This window comes from Epinephelus fuscoguttatus, linkage group LG8 (genome assembly GCF_011397635.1).
Source record: "Epinephelus fuscoguttatus linkage group LG8, E.fuscoguttatus.final_Chr_v1".
Taxonomy (NCBI): Eukaryota; Metazoa; Chordata; class Actinopteri; order Perciformes; family Serranidae; genus Epinephelus; species Epinephelus fuscoguttatus.
In genome coordinates, this window is record NC_064759.1 from 17,569,585 (window position 1) to 17,589,519 (window position 19,935).

The window sequence follows — 19,935 nt, forward strand, 5'->3', positions numbered from 1 at the left end:
ATATCAAAACTTTTTGGTTATGCAGGTACCGGCAAGGTATTGCAGATTATCCTTGCATGTCTTTTCACACAGGCGGCCTGGATTAGTGGCTGGCTTGGGAGAAATAGCGAGCAGGGGTGACGCAAGATTTTAAATATGCTTTTCCTCCTTGAAATGGGGTTTTGTTCAGCCAAGAGTCTCAGGCACCGAGCCAAGGTTTTTACAAGATTTTCACAAGGACAAAGTGCTGCGTGTGTGTTTGTAATCAAGTTTGCCTGTCTAATATTTTATGCCTTTCCTCTTATTTCCTTGACATTACCTTCTCCCTGGACTCAGAGCTGTCTAACCTCACCTGAATTATTTCTTACCTCTTCTTTTATGTAGCCAGAAGAAGTGAGTTTCTTCCTTTCCAAGGATGCAGATGGCTCCATGTCCAACGACCTGTTTTCAGTGGCCATACCACCCCCTGCTGGAGAGGAGGGATCAGAGCTAGAGCACCCAAGGGAGTTTCCCCTGGGGTTTGAGCCGCTGCGCTCAGAGCAGCTCTCTGAGATGAGGCTGCACACGTCTCCAGTGGTCAAGGATCCGTTCTGTTCTCCTCTGCTGGCTCCTGATAGCATGCTGAAGGGGCTGCCACCTGTACATATAGTGGTAAGAAGAAGCAGCAGTTTGACTGATTGACAGGGTTGATATAGGAGGGAGAGCATTTACACAGTTTAATACACAGTGTCAAGCTGTCAGTCTGTGCGTTAAAGATGAGTCGTTGCAACTTTCAACATTCGTTTACATGTGGGATGCTCTATTAGAAAGCTGATCATTCAAATGTCTCCAGGATTTGGATTATTTGTTTATGATGTGAAGGGAAAGGAGGAGCAGAGAGGAGGTTGAACAAGGCAAAAATGTTAAGAGAGAGACTACCGAGGACTGTGCACTGCTTACATTGTCGTATCAGAGTGAGACAGAGTGTGATGGGAGCGATGGGGAGGTTGAAGCCTGCTCTCTCATGTGAGAAGGGTGTTAATATGAAAATGAAGAAATTGGTGCTGACTTTAAAGTGGCTCGAGTGAGTCAGCGAGAATGTAAAGAAAGCGGGGACAAAAGAGACTGGGATGCTTGGCTTCCTTTTCTTCATCCCTTAATTAAGATTCTTGACATGTCTGAAGGGAATCCTAATTTGCTTTTCACCATTTCCCACCCCCTTCCCCTCCCTCTCGCCTCCTCCTCCTCCTCCTCTTCTTCTTCTCCCCTCTCTCAGGCTTGCGCGTTAGACCCCATGCTGGATGACTCTGTGATGTTTGCCAAGCGTTTGAGGAACATAGACCAGCCTGTCACTCTGTGCGTGGTGGACGACCTCCCTCACGGCTTCCTCAGCCTATCGCAGCTCTCCAGGGAGACGAGGGAGGCTGCCAACGTCTGCGTGGAGAGAATTCGCGCCGTCTTCACCCAGAAGGACACACCCCCGGAGCCACGCAAGCATCGCAAACTGGAACGGACCGATAGGGGTGTGTCGGCCTCTTCTGGGGAAGCCGCTTCTCTCTTCATCGGCTCCAACGAGGGCGGGGAGCTAGCTATTGGGATAGGGACTAAGATTGCTGATGGGGAGGGCTTAGTTGCTGTGGCAGCCCAGAACAACACTGATGCTGGTGGTGTTGGGTCTTAAACAAGGTTAGATAAAAAAAAAAAAAAGAAGACTGCAGTTCACCCGAGGAGTGAAGGGAGAAAGAGTAAATGAAAGTCAAACTAATTTAAGCAGTGCAATGCCTAAAAGGGAGAGAGAAAGCATCCTGAGAAAAAACAAAACAGAAAGGGGGAGGGGGGTAGTCTAAGTGATTGCCCAGTTTTTGAGAGACAAAAGAAATCAAGCAGCACTGAAATACAACTTCCTCTGCTTTACAATTCTCGCCACTTGCGCCATTGTGCACCGATGCGAAGCTGGCAGACAAAACGAACACAACACACCCACAAGAGACTGTCACGTTTTAGAGCAAAAATGTTAATTTACCAGCTACTTAGATCAAAGACTCGGCACTCACCCACACATGCAGCACACATACTTAACAGAGTTGCCGTTGGGCAGCTGAGGCTCGGACATAAAGCAGCGCAGAGGATACTTAAGACGAGGCCTGAATGGGCGATTCATCTCGGCCAAGGCAGTCATTTGAGGCCCTAATCAGATAGTGGTAGGCACACTATATGCTTCTGTATAGAGTCATCCGCATCAAAATGGCCACTTGTCCTTTAGGGAGCCACTCTAAATCACACTTAATAACTCCACATTGTGTTCTCCATTACGCCAGTTTGGCAGTCAATACAGCTCACTTTGTGGATAGTAACTCTGTTGACTCTCTCCCAAATAGAATTACAACGCTAAAACAGAACAGACTGAAAGGCTCTAAACTGGATGAATTGATTTACTTGTTTCTTGAGATTCTGTTGCAGTTTTTAATCATGTTATTAACCCTATGCATTAGTGTTACTTTTGTTATTTATATCTATTGCTGTATTTTAATCTTTGAATCATTACCATTTTGTTTGTTGATTTGTACAACATATTGTTTGTTTATTGTAATCTTATGCTGTTTATTCCACATTTTTTTGAATGTGCTCAATATTTACCTCTGCTTCTTTTGGCTCAGCTGCTCCGACATCCCCCGGCCGTTCCAATTAAACTCGTGTCCTCCTCTCAGTAATGCACACTGATAGGATGGAGCAAATGTAGAATATTACACAGGGATGCAGCACCCTATCTAGATGCTGCCTGTGGTGCTGTTATTACCAATGTAAAGATTGCATTTTATTCATTGCTTGGGTGAAATATGCGGGGATGCACTGAGACGCTTTATTTTTTTCAAAGACAAGTACTTGCTTTAAAAAGTCGAACACACTCTCAGAGCTCAGAAATAGGCAAAATGTTTTAATTTTCATGGAAGCAGTTCTCGACATTTCTCCAAGAGGAAGAGAGAAAAGGGCAGGAAAAAGCACTCAGCTATCAATACACATTTTAAAGTCCGCTGCACTGATTTCCTCTCAGGTTGTCCCGTTCCAGACCCGGCGTTATCGCTCACTACTCCTCTGCACAGTATGCAGCGTGTCAAAATACCACTTCTCTTGAGTCAGGGGAATTCCTGCCTGACAATCTGTTTCTACAAATCAGAGGCTTTTAGGCAAAAAAAAAGGACCCTGACCAAGAAAATAAATCGCAGGAGTAGTGCTGTGTAAAAACCACTAAACTTGTATTTGGCCGACTAAAAGTGGCCGGTGGAGGAGATGTTTTTGCTCCCCACCATCACAGTCGGAGTTGACTTTGTGTTTTGATAACCTGTGGGCGCTCCTCTGAGCGCGTTGCCACCGAAGCACTTTGAAGCACACAAAAATGTCCTTCGGAGGGTCAGTCCCTCTATCAGGTCCAACTAAATATAGATGCCAACAATGCTGGCACTGTCCTGCCCTTGCCTGGTAACAGGGCGAGGGGTTGCCAGGTCTGTAGAGGGGGATGCTGTGTGATGAATAGGATTTAGCTGAAGCTCCAAGTGCAAAATCCTCCCCCTGTAGAAGAGCAGGATTTTCAGCAGCAAAGTCATGCTACAGGATTAGACCATGCTCAGTTCTGTCAGCTCGCAGTACTTACTGCAATATTTTTAGTCAGATTGATGGAGAGAACCAGGGCCGTGAAGAGGAAGAAAGTAATACACTCATCCTCTCGGAGATACTGGGCTGAAGTTTGTACTTGCTTTACTAGCCGCTGTTTATGCTCACTCTGCACTTTAGCAGTAGTTTGTCAATCCATGCGAGTGTATTTTAAGCTTTTTATATGTGTCATTGTTTTTTTTTTTTTTTTGTCTTTGCTCTGTGCCTGTTTGTGTGGTTCAAGTGGAGTCTGCATGTATACATTGATGCGATCACTCCAGTCTCCGTGGAGTGTGAGAAACATGAGCTCACACGCGAGCGCGTCCTCTTTTGTTTGTGTCGTGTGTTCACATAAAGACAGGAATGGCACTTTACAGTCAAGAGACTATTCACAGTATTAATCATCTGCCGTTGAGAGCGACCTCAAGTCACTATGGGACAATGGTTTTTTGTCTGTGACGTACTTGACTTCTTCATCAATCCTGCAAACACCACTGCTTATGAAGCCAGCAGCAGGGTTGAGTGGTCATCAGCACTTTGTTTTATAAAGTATGTGAACTGCTAGAAAACTTCTTAAAAATGTGTCAAACTCACCCACTTGCTGTTTATTGACCTCTGTATGCCTCTTACCCTCGATGACCACTCATGCGTCAGGCTAACCTGATTGCAGGTGATGTACCAGAGAGCCCATCTGGTGTTTTGGACGAATAAGTTTGCAGTGTTACCTTTGTAGTTTTCAATATCCCTGGTATTTCTGACGCTTGTATTCTTCCTGCAACTTAGAAATGTTGATTCATTACTGTCTCATTTAGTGTAGCTGCTTCACAGTGTCTAATTGTTGATGATCCACAGAACTTTATTATCACAAATGATCCTTGTGAGTACAAACTAGTTGTAGTAGTTCAACCTGATGCTGTTTTTTTTTTTGTCTGTTGGTTCAATTACCAGATTGTACAGCGTACATTTGCAGTTTTACTCTTCAAAAGTTCCTCACACTCGAGCTTTCTCTGCGCCCCGGGCTGATCTCGTTGAAGTGCAATGCAAAGTGAAGCGCTGCTGCAAAACATGAGCTAGCTGCTTCAACATTTACAGTAGAGCTATGCAGTTTACACACACCAGCATCGCATCATATTTTTTTCCACAGTGTTTGTTTCCTCAGTCAGAGATGCTGTGATTTATCTGTGCAATGTGTTTGAATCTGAAGGTTGGATTTCATTGTGAGCATACCAAGTGATACACCGCAACACTTGTTATAAACTACCATGAAACCTCATTCTTTCACCGATGCATCAACGTGTCGATGCAGCTGACCTCAACCATTCCTCAGAAATGTTACCTGATGACAAATACTAATTAGTTAGAGATCCTAACTGCGTTCGGTTTCAAAACCGAACCAAAGAGTGCAGCGAGAGTCTTGGAACAGATGTGCTGTTCTTGCTGTTTAGTGTTTGCTGTTAACTGGTATCATTGAAAATGCAGGTGCTAGTCAGTGCCATAACCTGCCTGCACTCCATATGCAAATCGCTCCGCACTGTAAAATATAATGCTGATGTAGAATATGATTAGCCTTTAAAAAAACAAAACAAAAAACAAGCCATAGACTGGAAACAAAGCAGTTTTAAGTTTACTTCTTTTTATTTTCTTTTATTCAAAACACCACAAGTGCAAACCTGTGAATAATTAAAAAGAAAAAAGAATGTATATTAAACATTATGATTCATGTAGATATTTTTACTTTCAGATTTGCTAATCAGATTGATTACAGATTGATTTGACTGCATTTTCTTTGCAGGTTTCATATGACAAAGTTGTGTCCGATATGCCGCAAGTAGGCCGGTTTCTTCCTCTGTTGATTTTTGTCTAAATAAAAATATTCTCCCATGAGCTCGCTGTTGTGTTCATGAATCAACCTTTTTGCTTTGCATTGATCAACGTAAAGGTTAACTAAAAGTCAATGAGGATAAGAGACAGAGAGATCAGAATTCAATCCAGTTGATATTCTTGGCGTCTCTGATGACTTGATTTATTTTGTATATGACTGTGGTTTAAGATTACGCTTGTGAACACCAGAAACTCTTAATTGAATTTTACCCAAATTGTGATTGAATCAGGACTTGGGGAAATGTCAATTACAGGGTTGACCTTTTGTTAAACGTCAGATCAAATCTAAATAATACACAATGCAGAAAGCTCTGAGATATTTATATATATTTAATCTTTTCTCTACACAGACACGGACAGTTATTTAAAGGAATGCTTCACCCACAAAATGACCATTTGTATGTCTTTTTCCTAAGAGTTTTATTGTTATTTCCTTCTCTGAGGTTGAACACCCATTCAATAAGATAACATATATAACATACACTCAATCCCATACATCCATTGCATACCAGCCTTTTAAACTGGAGGCTACTGTTTTAAAAGTGTACAGACCGTGTCCCCATTGTCTTCCAGCCCCATATCGAAGTCTTCTAACAGTCATGCTGCTCGTCCAGTATTAAGTAAGTCCAGGTATTCCTTCAGCCGAGAGTCCCATGTGAAGCAGGCTGTTTTATGCTCCCTCCAGTTAAGAAGAATTAGTCTCTCAGTAGATAAGCAACTCTGCAACTGTGTCCACAGGCGCTCCACAGTTACTCCAACACTATTGTACAACTTCAGGCCCAGCAAGCACTGACATAAGAGATATCACTTCTATCTGTATATCAATTAATTATGTCGTTTTACCTCTAATTTGTGAGAAAAACTTTTTCTGGCATGCCTCCATGGAAATGTGTTTGTATGCTCAGTATTTGCTACTAAAACATTACTATTTGAAACTGACCTGACAGGGAAACTCATCTGTCCTCAAAGCCATACTAAGAGGTATTTTTTAGTGAAAATGTATGTGTTTGTGAAGTACTGAGCATACCACTGGATAGATGAGACTTGCGTTATGCTGCATGGGCTGTGTGGAAGCTTATAAAGGGATGTTTTCATATAGTTTTGCTGTTCTTAATCAAATCAATAAATCAATCTGTTTGCTGATTTCCCTGGAGGCACGCGAGAAAAACAAGGTTTTCCTCACAAATTCAAGATAACACAGCGTGACTAAGACTCAGTGCTGTGTAACTGGTCATTTTGTATCATAGTTTTTGATAATACTTCATACTTCTTATCCACTGCATGTCTGAGTTTAAACATTTTACTGTACTCTGAGAGCTGTAGTTCATTTGGGGACAAAGATTTAACATATGAAACATGATCATCTTCTAAAGTATGATGCTTTTGAATGGATTGAACTGCCCCAAACTGGTGACAACATTAAGGTACCTAAAATCAAATAATGTATAGTAAAATTGACTGATTTGATTTTGCAATAATTCTGCATGTTTTCTGAACATGCAGAATTCTGTACTTAAACTACAGGAGCATTTTGAACACAGGGATTATATTTGAATAGAGTGAGTTAAGGCTGATTTGGGTCATAAGGTCAAATGGGACAGTATAAGAATACAAGGTTTATTTTCTCACCTGATGACTGAAAAAAACCTTTTTCGTGGTGAAACCACATAATCAATATTGTACACCTTATTGGTGTAACATCATGTAGGTGGGTGGGGCAAGATTCAAACAGGAAGTTGACCCTGCAATGCATGAGGCGAGGAAAATGACATGAGCTTCACCTAGTTTTAATCATAAGGTCATAAAATTGTCACAGCCAATATGCTGCAAAAAACCTTTGATGGAGACATGATTGTGATGAACAGTGAGGAAATACAGCTTTGTACTGAATGAGTTGCAGACGGACTTCAGCAATAAAGTTTAACAGAAATGCACAGGGAGTCTTATTTCATAATGATAAGAAAAATGTGCATGTGAAATAAGATCAAAGTACAGAGACAGGGGTTGGTTGTCACACTTTTTATTCTTGTATGAATTGCTCATCATCAAAATATCTTTCAATAGTCATTCCTATGTTAAATGAAAGCTTGAGATCTTGGCTTGAAATTGGTATCCCTTTCATATGTACAACTTATTGTGACAAGAAGTAATGAGTAATAGCTCCCCACCTCAACGTTTTGTGTTTGTTCCACAAAATTACACGTGCAAAATGAGCAGGATGTCAGGCCAACTGTTTGATATCAACATAATGAAACAGCGCCCTCTAGTGTTATAGCTGTTATAAGCACTGTGACAACCAACCCTGGTCTCCCCTAACCATGCTTACACTAGCCTTAATCAGTGATTAGATGTCTTGTCCCAATCAACCAAATATTACAAAAAAAAAAAAAAAAAAAGGTTTGGTCAGTTTACTTAAAAGAGTATGTCCCACCTTCTTGGAATATGATATAACTGTCCTCCTCAAATTGATAGATAACAAATTCAGTATTACATAACAGTATCATTTGTTGGGCTTATGCAGGATTTATACTTCTGTTGTTTCCGTACCTACAGCGTAGGCTCTGCGTCAACAAACCCTGACGTGCACCTCCCCAGAAATGTAACTGCACATCGCGGCAACGCAGATCTCCTGTCTGTTTTTGTAAGCTGAAACCATTTCCCTCAGTGGAAATTAGACTTTTATTTACTTTTATCTCAGAAACAATAAACTGTGAAGAAAATAAAGCCCCCACAAAAATAGCATTTTAAGTCTTTTGTGTGATTCATCCTGGCTTCATATGAGCAGAGGAAATCTCCGCTCATCACTAGGATAATTTCAGAATCAGAATCAGAATCAGAAAGAACTTTATTGTCCATTGCAGAGCAGTGGAAATTCGTCTTTGACGTGGCTCACAATAAAACACAAGTTAAAAATACATAAAAGACAAAAAAAGTACAGTATAAAAGTATAAAATACATACCAATACAGTATAGAGCAGCACATAAATCTAAGAACCCTGAGTCAAACCCTTAAGATTTATTGATAATGTTGATGGCGGTAGGAATGAATGATTTCTTTACTATGTTTGTTCTTGCTAATGGTACCTTGTAACGGCAGCCAGATGGGAGGAGTTGAGATGAACTGTGGAGTGGATGTGAGGGGTCGTTCATGATGGTGTCGGCCTTCCGTTTAACTGCCTGTGTGTGAAGATCTGTCAATGAGGTCTGAGTGGTGCCCTTTTATTTTGGTAGCATGTTTGATGACTTTTCACAGTTTGGATTTGTCTTTAACAGAAAGGAAGGTGTACCAGGATGAGATGTAGGTTAGGACTGACTTATACAATGTAAAATGCCATAGGCTCGTGCTAATAATGTTAGCATGTTACATTTGTTTGGAAAACATGTTTAGTATAAGACACTTGTTTTGTCAGTGAACTTTGTGAGTTGTAATGAAGCAGAATTTTGTAACGTTACCTTTGTTAAATGTTGCTGTTGTTCGTGGCTTCATGTGAGTGGAGGAAAAAGTCCTCTAGCCACTAGGCTAATTTATACAATATAAAATGCCATAGACTTAGCATGTTGTATTTGTGGGGAAAATGTGTCCAGCAAAAGCAAAATGCTTTGTCTGTGAATGCTGCGAGTTATAGTGAAGCTGATTTGTGTACTTGTGTTTGAAATTGTTGCTATGAAGCCATGTTTAATGTGTGTTTAATGTGTGTTTTGAATCAACTAAACTTTACAGCACACTTCACAGGAACCGCTGATCTTGGAGGTGTACCTGCAGAGTGACACAGACACACCACCACACAGGTATGCCCCCTTTAATTCACTGTACTTTACATTTTGCTAATAGACCTCTATTTTGCAGTATATATAGTCTACATACAAGCATACTGTTGCAAACAGTGTTAAAATGTAATATATCTGAGTAATCCAGCAGAATCAGCCTTTCAGGTCCTGTTGATCTCCATCGTGCTGATTAGTGATCTGATAATTTGAGCCAGGAGGCCAGGCATCATCTGTCTCAGTGCTACTTCATTAGAGGTGTGTGACCTCTAATGAAAACATGATTGCAATCAGGGAAAGCATTTTTAATGTGTGGACGTGTCGCATTCTCAAAGCACGAGCGGAACCGGGCGCGCGCACTCTCTAACCCCCCCATTCCTCCCATGCAGCCACACACACCACCAGCACCAGCACCAGCCGCCATCCAGCTTCAGCTGCTGTAGGGGGGCCACATGCATTGAAGGGACCGCCGTGCACGCGCACCCTCTCAGCCTCTCTCGCGCTCCGTGCTCGAGCCGTTCCTCCGTGCGCGGCCCCGTTCAGAGACAGGCTTCAGGGAGCCCGGAGAGCAGACGAGCGGCAGCGGGGAGAGAGAAAGATGGAGGTGAGGGTCGGGGAGAGACTCCTGTGCCTGGCTGTGTTGTCCAGCGTCTTCTTCGTGGATTCAGTCCTCGGGAAATACGTCAAAGGCATCGTCAACACCAAAGAGGTGAGCGCTGCTTTTTTCTTCTTTGCCTCTTTAATTAGTTGCCACTTGCGTCAATGACACCGCCACAGTGGGAGTGGGGAAGGGACTCGACTGCGTCTCCGCAAGCAGGTGCCTCTGTGGCGGACTGCTCCGCGGATAGTCGAGGAGGCTACCGGCCAATTCACCGCCAAGTTGCCTCGGGTATTTACGTGTGTGTTTACTGCCGCCAGATGAAACACACTCACCTCTGTGCTGCCTTGCAATTGCGCGCCATCTGCGTGCGTGTCATCTGTGGCGTAACGCTATATTTCACCCTCAATGTGATGGTCTTTGGCATCATCGTAGCCCCAGTAAGCGGCACCCCACCAGTGCACGGCGACCAATGGAGCCTCCAGTTGTGATTACTCATCCCGAAGCCAAACCCAGCTTTATATGCGTGGTTTTATTCCCTCTCTTAAATCTAAATGAGCAGCGGTGTTTGTGTTTATGATGAGAGGAGCCGTTACAGGTGTGCGTCATATGGCTGCTGGCGCGCACCGCTGGGTTGGTGGCGATCCTTGAGCCACTGGGTTCAGTCCAGTCTGGTCAGGGTCTGTCTTCAGACAGATCAGCATCGACATCATCGCTGCCCTTACAAGATCTGCGAGTTAAAATGTTAACTGAGCAGCCGAGCAGATACTGTAGCTCAGGGCTGTTTGTGATTCAGGAGGCTCCCACCTGCTGTTCCACATCTCTGGTTTGTATTCTCACGAGTTGGTGGATCAAGTTTGACATACATGTGTAGTACAGTAGAGCTGTCTTAAGGTCTGGATATGAGTTCAGCAAGGCAGACCACTGTGCAGACAGAGTAGCCTCTGTAACAAGACTGGCTGTGGAGCTTTAATTCAGATGATTCATGGTTGTTTGGAGCATTATGGTAATTGTGTTCAAGTCAAAATATTTATCTCTCTGATGCAACCGAGGACACGTTTGACCTTTTAGTCTGTGAGGTCAGCTGTGTCTTGTGACTCTAACCAGAGGCGAAGCAAGTTCATGTTAAACAAACATAAGAAAGAATATGATAGCAAAATAATTTCCCAGATATAAAGTGATATTTAAAAGCTGTGAACGCTCCCAGTTGAGAAGCTGGAACCAGCGGCGGCTACTTGATCGAAGTTATTGATTAGTCAACAAATTGTTTAATCTCAAACATGAGCACCCTCGGCCACTGATATCTCCAGTGGACCATCAGCAGGGGAGCGACTATCTTGTTGCACTGTTGCAAAGTGCTGTTTTAAAAAAGGGGCATGTGTTCATCTCTGCATTCTAACACATTATAAATATTGTGCCCCAACCACTCGGGTGCTTCATGTACCACAGGTTTTCATGTGTTGCCAAACAGTGCATTAAAATACTTAACACCAGTATATCACCTTACTCGTATATCACCTTACCTGGCTCCCCCCAAAATACTGAAGAATGTAATCTATGAGACAGCAGGCGGTTTGAGCTTTAATTCTCACTCCAGCAGGCTGACTTGTTTTGCTCACATTCCCTGAACTCTGACTTTAAAGTGCGCCATGAACTGAGAGATTGAAGTCACCGATTTGAATCCCCACGATGACGACAGGAAATCTGAATGGATAAATTGAACAAGGAGCACTCATCCATCCATCACTCGTCGAGATGCCCTTGAACGCAGCGCTGAATCTGCACCTGCTCCAGTGGAGCTGCTCAGTGGCCAGCAGTAGGTTACACTGGGCAAATTCCAAACGTGTGTATGTGTGTGTGTGTGTGTGTGTGTGTGTGTGTGTGTGTGTGAGAGACACCTCAGCTCTTGACAAGGAGGGCACCTACTTTTATAGTCCTCTGCGGTAAATAGGGATATACTTTTAGTCAGCCTGTCTTCTTACGTAAGGCCATGAATAAAAGAGATTTCACATAAATAAGTTCTACACCTGAAAAGCATTGTAGGGTGCCACCTATTTTTTTGAATATCAGTTGATCTGATTACTTTCTTAAGCAAGGGAGTCAGTCCACGACGCCAGGGATCATTGCCCCACCACTGCCTGCTGCCGGGCACGCTATGCACCAGACCCTGATTTCTGTCCCTGCAGGTGGTGGGCCCACTTGAACTCTCAAGCAAGGGAGGTCAAGTATCTTGGGGTCTTGTTCACGAGTGAGGGTAGCATGGAGTGTGAGATGGATCAGTGGTTTGGTGCAGCTTCTGCAGTGATGCGGGTGCTGCGCTGGACCGTTGTTGTGAAGAGGGAGTTTAGTTGGAAGGCGAGGCTTTCAATTTACTGGTCCATTTAGTCCCAAGCCTCACGTATGGTCATGATCTCTGGGTAGTGACGACATGAGTTTCCTCCGTGGGGTGTCTGGGCTCAGCCTTAGAGGATGAGGAGCTCGGACATCCTGAGGGAGCTCGGGAGTAGAGCCACTGCTCCTTAGCATCGAAAGGGGTCAGTTGAGGTGGTTCGGGCATCTGATCAGGATGCCTCCTGGGCGCTTCCCACTGGAGGTGTTTCGGTCATGTCCTGCTGGTGGCCTGGAGTAGAACCAGAATGCGTTGGAGGGATTACACATCTCATCTGGCCTGGGAATGCCTTGGGGTCCCCCAGGAGGAGCTGGAAACTGTTCCTGGGGAGAAGGACGTTGGGGGTGCTTTGCTTGGCCTGCTGACCCCGCAACCAGGTCCCGGATAAGCAGATGAAAATGGATGGATGATTACTTTCTCAATCAATCGTTCGGTCTACGAAATGTCAGAAAAATGTCCATCGCAGTTTCCCAGAGTTGAAAGTGAACAGCTCTGTTTTCAAAAATCCAAAGATATTTATTTTACTATCATAAAAGGTGCAAACAAACAACAAAAGACAGCAAAAACCTCAGTGTGAGAGGCTGGAGCCAATGGACTTTTAGCATGTTATCTTAGAAAATGATTAGCAAAAGAGTTGCAGATGGATTCATTGATTAAACAAGTAAGCAGGCAATTGTTTTATCTTTACTTGCATTGTTAGACAAATGAGAAGAGTAAAAAATAACCTTTAAAGATGTAGGCATGCACTTTATTGCTTTTCAGAGTCTTTCTTGAACCTTGTTGTTGGTTTTTCCGTCTTACTCTTGTGCCTCTAAACCCGTCAGGGATCATTTGACAACGCAAGCAAAACAACAGCGCGCTCTGAATGACATCAGGCAACACCTGCCTTGACATATTGATACTGTGTGTGTGTGTGTGTGTACACTTTAACACATCATCAGTCTTGCTCGTGCGTTTCTGCCCCAAGGTCACCCACTATATCCCCTCCACATCCCCTCTCTCTCTCAGATTTATATACACACAGACACACATTCACAGAACAAACTCCAGCACTCGCACACAAAAACACTCGGCCTCAATCCCATGATGCCGTGGTTGTGTCAATGTCTGCAGAGCTGAAGGCAGAGTTTGTGCAGAGCTGCAAATTGACAAATGTAATTTACCACACTGGGAGGGATGAACTGTTGGAAACTGTGGAGTGGCTGGAGAATTTCAGAGAATCACAAGCAAAGTTATCCAAAGGCATCGGTGCGGCAGACTGGTCAACAGCTTTATTCGGGCTGGTCGATGTGTACAATTAACTTCAGTGGCTCATGACGTGTGGAGGCCCCGATAAAATGTCCCTTTGAGAGGCAGCAGTGGCTTTGAGGTCAGAGGAAGGTCAGTGTTTTGAATCCAGCTGGGACAATCTGGGAAAGAAATAAAATCCTTGAACTCCTTCAGCAGCCTGTTTCCCCCCTGTGTCCACAGGGATGTTGAACTTCTACAAAAGCACACTTCTAGTCAGACTGTTGGGTTGGGGTGATGTGTTGTTCAGTTACTTTTTGACAGCTGACACTTGCTGTTACAAGTGTCAGACCTCAGTTTCCAATAAGGCTGAATGATTTGGAGAAAACATGTAATTGCGATTTTTTTTTTTTCGACCAATATTGTGATTGTAAGTTCAATGGTGATTCTTTTCTATAAATTAAACAAAAGGCCTGTAACTGTGGTCTACATTGTGTTATGCTGCATTCACATGATCCTGGGTTGGTCCCATTTTTTAAGTGGGGAAGTTGTTCTTCGGAAATTGTTTTGTTCATGAGCTTTTAGTCGTAATGTGCAAACGATATGGGCGCTACAAAGAAGATGTGATGCTTTATATTATAGTGATTTTGTCCCAGACTTGTTGCTGCACCAAATGGATGGATCGTATAGCGCTTTCTACACTATGAGTCACATTCATCCATTCATTGGTGGGTGAATTCACTCACTGAATCGGGAGCAATTTGGGGTTCAGTATCTTGCTCAAGGATGCTTGTGGACTGGAGGAGCCGGGGATCGAACACCAGCCCTACCTCCTCAGCCACAGCTGCTTAGTTCATTCCCTGAAACTACTGAAATATTGCTTGACCTGACTAATGCTAATAAATAACTTTTCTAACTCGTATATGTCACTCTAGTTGGACAGCAGCTAACGATTACAACTTACAATACTATATTACAAATTTGAGCAAATAAATGACATGCAAATTTATTACCATCAACCGAACAATTACTTTCATCTACCATGATTTTACATATTAGATAGGTCTCAAAATTTTTGCCAACTTTCTGAGTTGTTGTTCTGACCTGAGGGGGCGTAGATGTGAATTTATCAGTCGGAATCTAATTTTTTTCCAATTATTCCAGCACCACATAAAGGGGCAGGGTTAATACGTTGTTTTGTTTTTAACCAAGCATAATTCATGCAGTTATTTTCTTTTGTTTTTCAAACCAGTCAGTCAAAGAAAAGTCAACCCCGAATTAAACTTGGCCAGTGATCTGTGGAAAACTTGAGCCCACATTTAGTCCAAGTGTGAAAGACACCAGTGTGCAGAGGGTTTATTAACCAAGCAACAGATGAGTTTATTTTTTGCTGTTTGGCCGGCTTAAGAACTTGCATTGATTGAAGATCCAGCGTGCAGGATTTAGGGGGATATACTGGCAGACATTGATTATGATATATTACATAAGGGGTTTTTGTGTGTGTATAATTACCTGAAAATAAGAATTGTCACGCAGTAATATCTACATAGGGAGCAGGTCTTTGTCCACGGAGATTGCCATGTTGCACTGGCATGTTTCTACAGTAGCCCAGAACAGACAAACCAAACACTGGCTCTAGATTGGGTTTGCATCGGCCAGTAACAGAAACGGTCTGGCATTACTTTAAAGTGTTTTATGTGACATATTCATCATCATCATCATCATCATCATCATCCAACTAAACAGCAAAGAATTGTTTTAAGATTACAGAGTATCGTTTACATCCTTGTCGCCATCGACATTTTACTTTCTAAGAGACATTTTTCGGTACGGTTTCATCTCATATGATATGAAGCAGCCTACTTCATTCATGGTTCTGATGATCATGAATGCGCTCATGGCTGGATAGGAAAACCAAGCGTTGACTGAACCAGTTGATAGCCAGCTTTGTAGTACTGGTTATCCAGATGGACAGTGTTGGGGTTCATCAAGCCAGATAACAAAAAGATATCCTGGGTAAATTGAACTGGCTTCGTATTACAGGCCTCAGGTGTGTTTGTTTTGAAGAGGAAGAGACCTCTGTGGATAATTCAACGTCTGGATCTTAAGTTATCAGAGGAAAAAGGTGAGGACACATTAGCAGGTGTTGGGCTAGTGGCCCTTCTACTATGAGTTTAACAGCATCAGAAAACAGAATTTTAACATAAAACTGCTTTATTTAGTATTTTACTGATTTTACTAACCTGGTTTGTTGGTTTGGAGAGGAAGAGACTGCTGCTGATAATACAGCTTCTGCTAAAGACCTCCTGAGTAATGATCATCCTAACCAGGAGTTGACGCTTGGCACATAGGAGACGTTTCAGCTGGTTGCAGTCTGCAGTCCTCCCTGCTCGATGCTCTTAAATCCTACACACTGTTCCTTCAACTACAGCTAGATAGAATAAGTAAAAGTGTAGACAGCTTAAACCTGGTTTCTACAGCTTGTTAGGACACTTATAAGTATATAACTTATAGTCAGCTCTTACAATGTTAAAATGACACTTCTTCAAATTGTAACTTTTATATTAAAAATAATCAATCATTCAGCCCCAGTTCTCTGCAGTCTCTCAGGAATAGAGGTTTGGGGTTTAGAGAATGAGTGCTGAATACTTATTCTGTAAAAATGTGGCTATGGACAGGTTAAAATGTCTTTTGGTCTTTGGATTTTGCACTTAATGAAAAATTGTGGATTGGACCAGAAAGGTCTTTAAACTTTTGTCTTTGGAAATTAATGAAAATGAACACATACCCTTGAAAGTTCTTTTTCTAATTTAAAAATCCAGCGGCCATATTCATCAGCATGCCTCAGCTCACTGGGCCTTTCTCCATCCTAAAATCAACATCTTACATCCTGAGGAAAAACACTGTGATGGATGTTGGGGTTGATATAGCAGCAGTTTTGAAATGGAGGATTTCACCAGGATTTCTGGACATAATAGGATCATGAAGCAAAGAGGCGATGTGATGTCTTGTTTTAATTAATGTCATGTCTTATCTTCAGATATGCCAGTTCTAAAATCTTGAATTTCTGCAAACAGGACTCTGAAAGTCACTGAAAAATCCTTCAAGTTGACATTGAAGTAAGTTTCGGGAACCCTGGATGTGTAGAATTTCCGACTCAATCAGTTTTCCCGCATCTCTTTTTAATGAGGACATTGTGATAAGATACAGGCACCGTGTGTGTGCAGGTGTGTGCATCTGACTGAGCGTTTTCATGGGTCCATATGTTCCCTTTAATGTCTGCGTGTGTTTGCATGTCTACAGAGTCAGCGTGAGCTCCGGTGAAACACCCTGAGAGACAGAGAGGGACAGAGCTTGAGTGTGTTTGTGTGTGTCGGTGCGTGAGTGTGTTTATGCGTCGCAGCGTTGTGTAACCCTGACTAATGAATCATTGAGAAGCCCAGCGGTCCAGGGGTGACTTGACTAGCTGATTGGTAATTAATTGTTAATGAGGCCTAGCAAGCAAACAGGGATCTAGAGAGAACGAGAAAAAGACAGAAAGCTACAGAGATGAAAGAACAGAAACTGTGAGGGAGGAAAGAAAGAAAGAAGAAAGAAAGAAAGAGACGGAGGGAATGAGACGGAGAGATGCTGAATTGACCGGATACTGCATCAAGGCATAGCACTTGATTAATGGGGTGTGCGCACACACACGCGCACACATGTGCAAGCACGCACACACACACTCAGGGAGGTGGCTGAGTGGTTCTGCATCACAATGCAGTGGCCATGGGGAAATAAAAAGACTAAAAGGGGATTAAGGTAGACACCTCATCCACTGTTGCTGTTCTCCAGGGCTCAGTTTCTGCTCTCCACTGACACACACACACACACACACACACACACACACACACACACACACACACTCAGCTGCACTCAGCTAACTAGCGGCTGCTTCGTTTAGTTGTTGAAGTTGGTGTAATAGCTCGATCCTGGTGGTGCAGTGTGCTGTTATCTGAGCGACATGCTGGCCTGTGCATGCCACCTTGGCCTTGTTAGTCTCAGCTGACTGCCTTTTTAAAGGGGGACTTCACTGATTTTACACACTCAAGCCTGTTCACAGGTGTCTGGGAGTGCTACTTCATATGTGAAAAAAAGTTGTATAAACCTGAGTCATTGTGGAGTCCCAAACAGTTTGAAAAAAATCTGGAGGTGTTGAGTTAGAAAGTGAGTTTAGTTGAAACTTTTTGGTCCGCTCCTTATCTCTGCCTGAGGCTAGCAGCTGGAGGCTACATTAGCCGCTATAAGCATGACACATGGAGCCTGTTTACACCTGGTATTAACATGCGTTTCAGTGATCCAAACACAGGTGGACAGCCGAAGAACATGGCCATTGGTACCTTTGTCTAACATGCATCTTTGGCTGACCACTTGTGTTAAGATTTTGCTCAAACGTCAAAGGGCCCCAGCCATATCATTCCCTTAAACACTCTCGCAAGCTGCTTGCCAGCATGGTCACTAGTCGTGTAAGTGTTTGTGTCGGCACAGCTGAAGATACTGCTGTCAGCGGAATCCAACAAGTCCAATTCAATGGACGATCATGCAGCACTTTGGTCAAAAGTTTTAGAGCGCTAAACAACCACCTGCATTGACGATGAAGAACTTGTTGGGAACGCTAGACTGCACTGGCATTTACACCACAAAAGATATGTGGTCAAATGTGTCCCAGACCACCTTGACAAGTGATTTGAATGATTGGATTAAAATGTGTCTTGTATTTATGGCTGTCCACTTCCAATCTGCATCATTGGATCACCCAAGAAGCATATTAATACCAGGTATTAACAGGCTCATGGATGCATAAAGAGAACTGGATACAGCCTTGGAGGTGGGGTCCTGTTGCTCAGTGGTGCATGAAGCCAAAAAAGTTGACCTCCTGGGTATGAAATTATCTGGATCATTTACATCATATGGCCCATAGAGCAAGGACAAGAGAGTGTGCCAGGGCTGACGTCAAAACCCGGAAGTTTAGCATCGCGCTGGTTCCTGGAAGACAAAGTGAATGTGATTTTTGCATTGCGTTTTGGGTTATGTCAGAAAATAAGCTCTGTGGCTAACACAAGTTTATGATACTTACAGGTTTTGTTCAGCGAGATAATCTTCACATATGAACACCTTTCATGCCGCATTTGAAGCTTAACTGCGATAGCCAGAAGTACAAAGTGTAGTAAAAAGTGTAGATCCATTCAAGGGGAACTGTTAACACTGCATACACTGTTATTTTAAACACCATTGTGCTTTCAACCTCCAAGTTCTGGTCAGTAGGTTGATTGTTTGGTCATTATGCTCTTGTCCAACAACATTCGTATTAGCCGGACAATCACTGGTGTTTAATAAGGTTGTGTCCACCAAAGTTTTCTTTACCCAGCTGAAAAATGACAGCTGTTATTCGTCCTCTGTAATGACTGGGTCTTTGCTGTGTTTGTCTCCCGCCCCTTCTCCATTGTGATTGGATGGCTGCTGACAATAACAAGCGCTGCATTTTACCCAAAGTCAAACATTTTTCAACTCTCATTTCTAATCAGAAAATGGAAAAATAATCACAGCAGACATTCAGTGTGGGACTTATCACTAGTTTGTGGAAGATCCTCTTCTGTTTCAACTTGAGCCAAATCCATAAAGAAATTTTAGTCTGAGTTTTGTTGAGATGATGTTTGACTGGCCTGCACAGAGTCCATCAAACACCTTTGGGATAAACTGGAACGCCAACTGCGAGCCGGGCCTTATCACTGAAGATCTGTGCCTGACCTCACTGGTGCTTTCGTGGCTGAAAGAGAGAAAATCTCTGCAGGTACCAAAATCCTTTGGAAAGCCTTCTTTGAAGAGTGGAGGCTTTTGTAGCAGCATATTAATCTCTGTGGGCCTCGAAATGAAATTTTCCACAATCTGATAAGGCTGTAATGTTGGGGAGTCCACTTACTTTTGGTCATATAGTTCATCTCTTTTCTCATGCTGGCTTCGATGTGTTGGTCCAGTTCAACCACAGTACTGTTTGTATGACCAATGACTGTGCTGTTGTCAGATTGGTTGGTTGAACTTGAAGTTAGATGTCATTGGGTGTTTCATAGACATTTATTTAAAATTGTGACATGAATAAACTTGGGTCAGTAAGAGACTCATAATTTTGATAATTTATTGAATTTGGTTTCATGTCCCACCCTGCTGATTAACTTCCTGTTCTTTCATTGATTAGCTATTGACTCTTTACTACCTGTTTGAACGCTTGGGATCACAATCAGTGGCTATGTGTGTCCCAGTGTTTCCCCTGTACGCATTTAGCAGCAGCCACCAATTGTTATTGGCTGATATTCGTTCATGGATTACTAAAAACCTGACGTCCGGCTCACCTGCCTGTCCCGAGTGTAGACACACTGTCTCTCTCCTTGCTCGCCACACACACATTGCTCAATGATACACTTTGCTGTTTCCT

General features: G+C 42.9%; 2 protein-coding genes across 4 annotated transcripts in view; both read left to right on the top strand.

Annotated features, from left to right (window-relative positions):
• lipeb (lipase, hormone-sensitive b) overlaps positions 1 to 4,544 on the top strand; it is a 33,330-nt gene extending 28,786 nt beyond the window's left edge. For all 3 annotated transcript variants that reach the window (XM_049582984.1, XM_049582987.1, XM_049582986.1), the window contains 2 exons: positions 364 to 630; positions 1,235 to 4,544. In XM_049582984.1, coding sequence (XP_049438941.1) covers positions 364 to 630; positions 1,235 to 1,639 — 672 coding nt within the window. In that variant the 3' untranslated portion in view covers positions 1,640 to 4,544. The remainder of the gene's footprint in view (positions 1 to 363; positions 631 to 1,234) is intronic.
• Positions 4,545 to 9,716: 5,172 nt separating this feature from the next.
• Positions 9,717 to 19,935, top strand: part of tmem145 (transmembrane protein 145) — a 63,857-nt gene continuing 53,638 nt past the window's right edge. Inside the window, exon 1 of the mRNA XM_049584419.1 lies at positions 9,717 to 9,961. Coding sequence (XP_049440376.1) covers positions 9,851 to 9,961 — 111 coding nt within the window. The 5' untranslated portion in view covers positions 9,717 to 9,850. The remainder of the gene's footprint in view (positions 9,962 to 19,935) is intronic.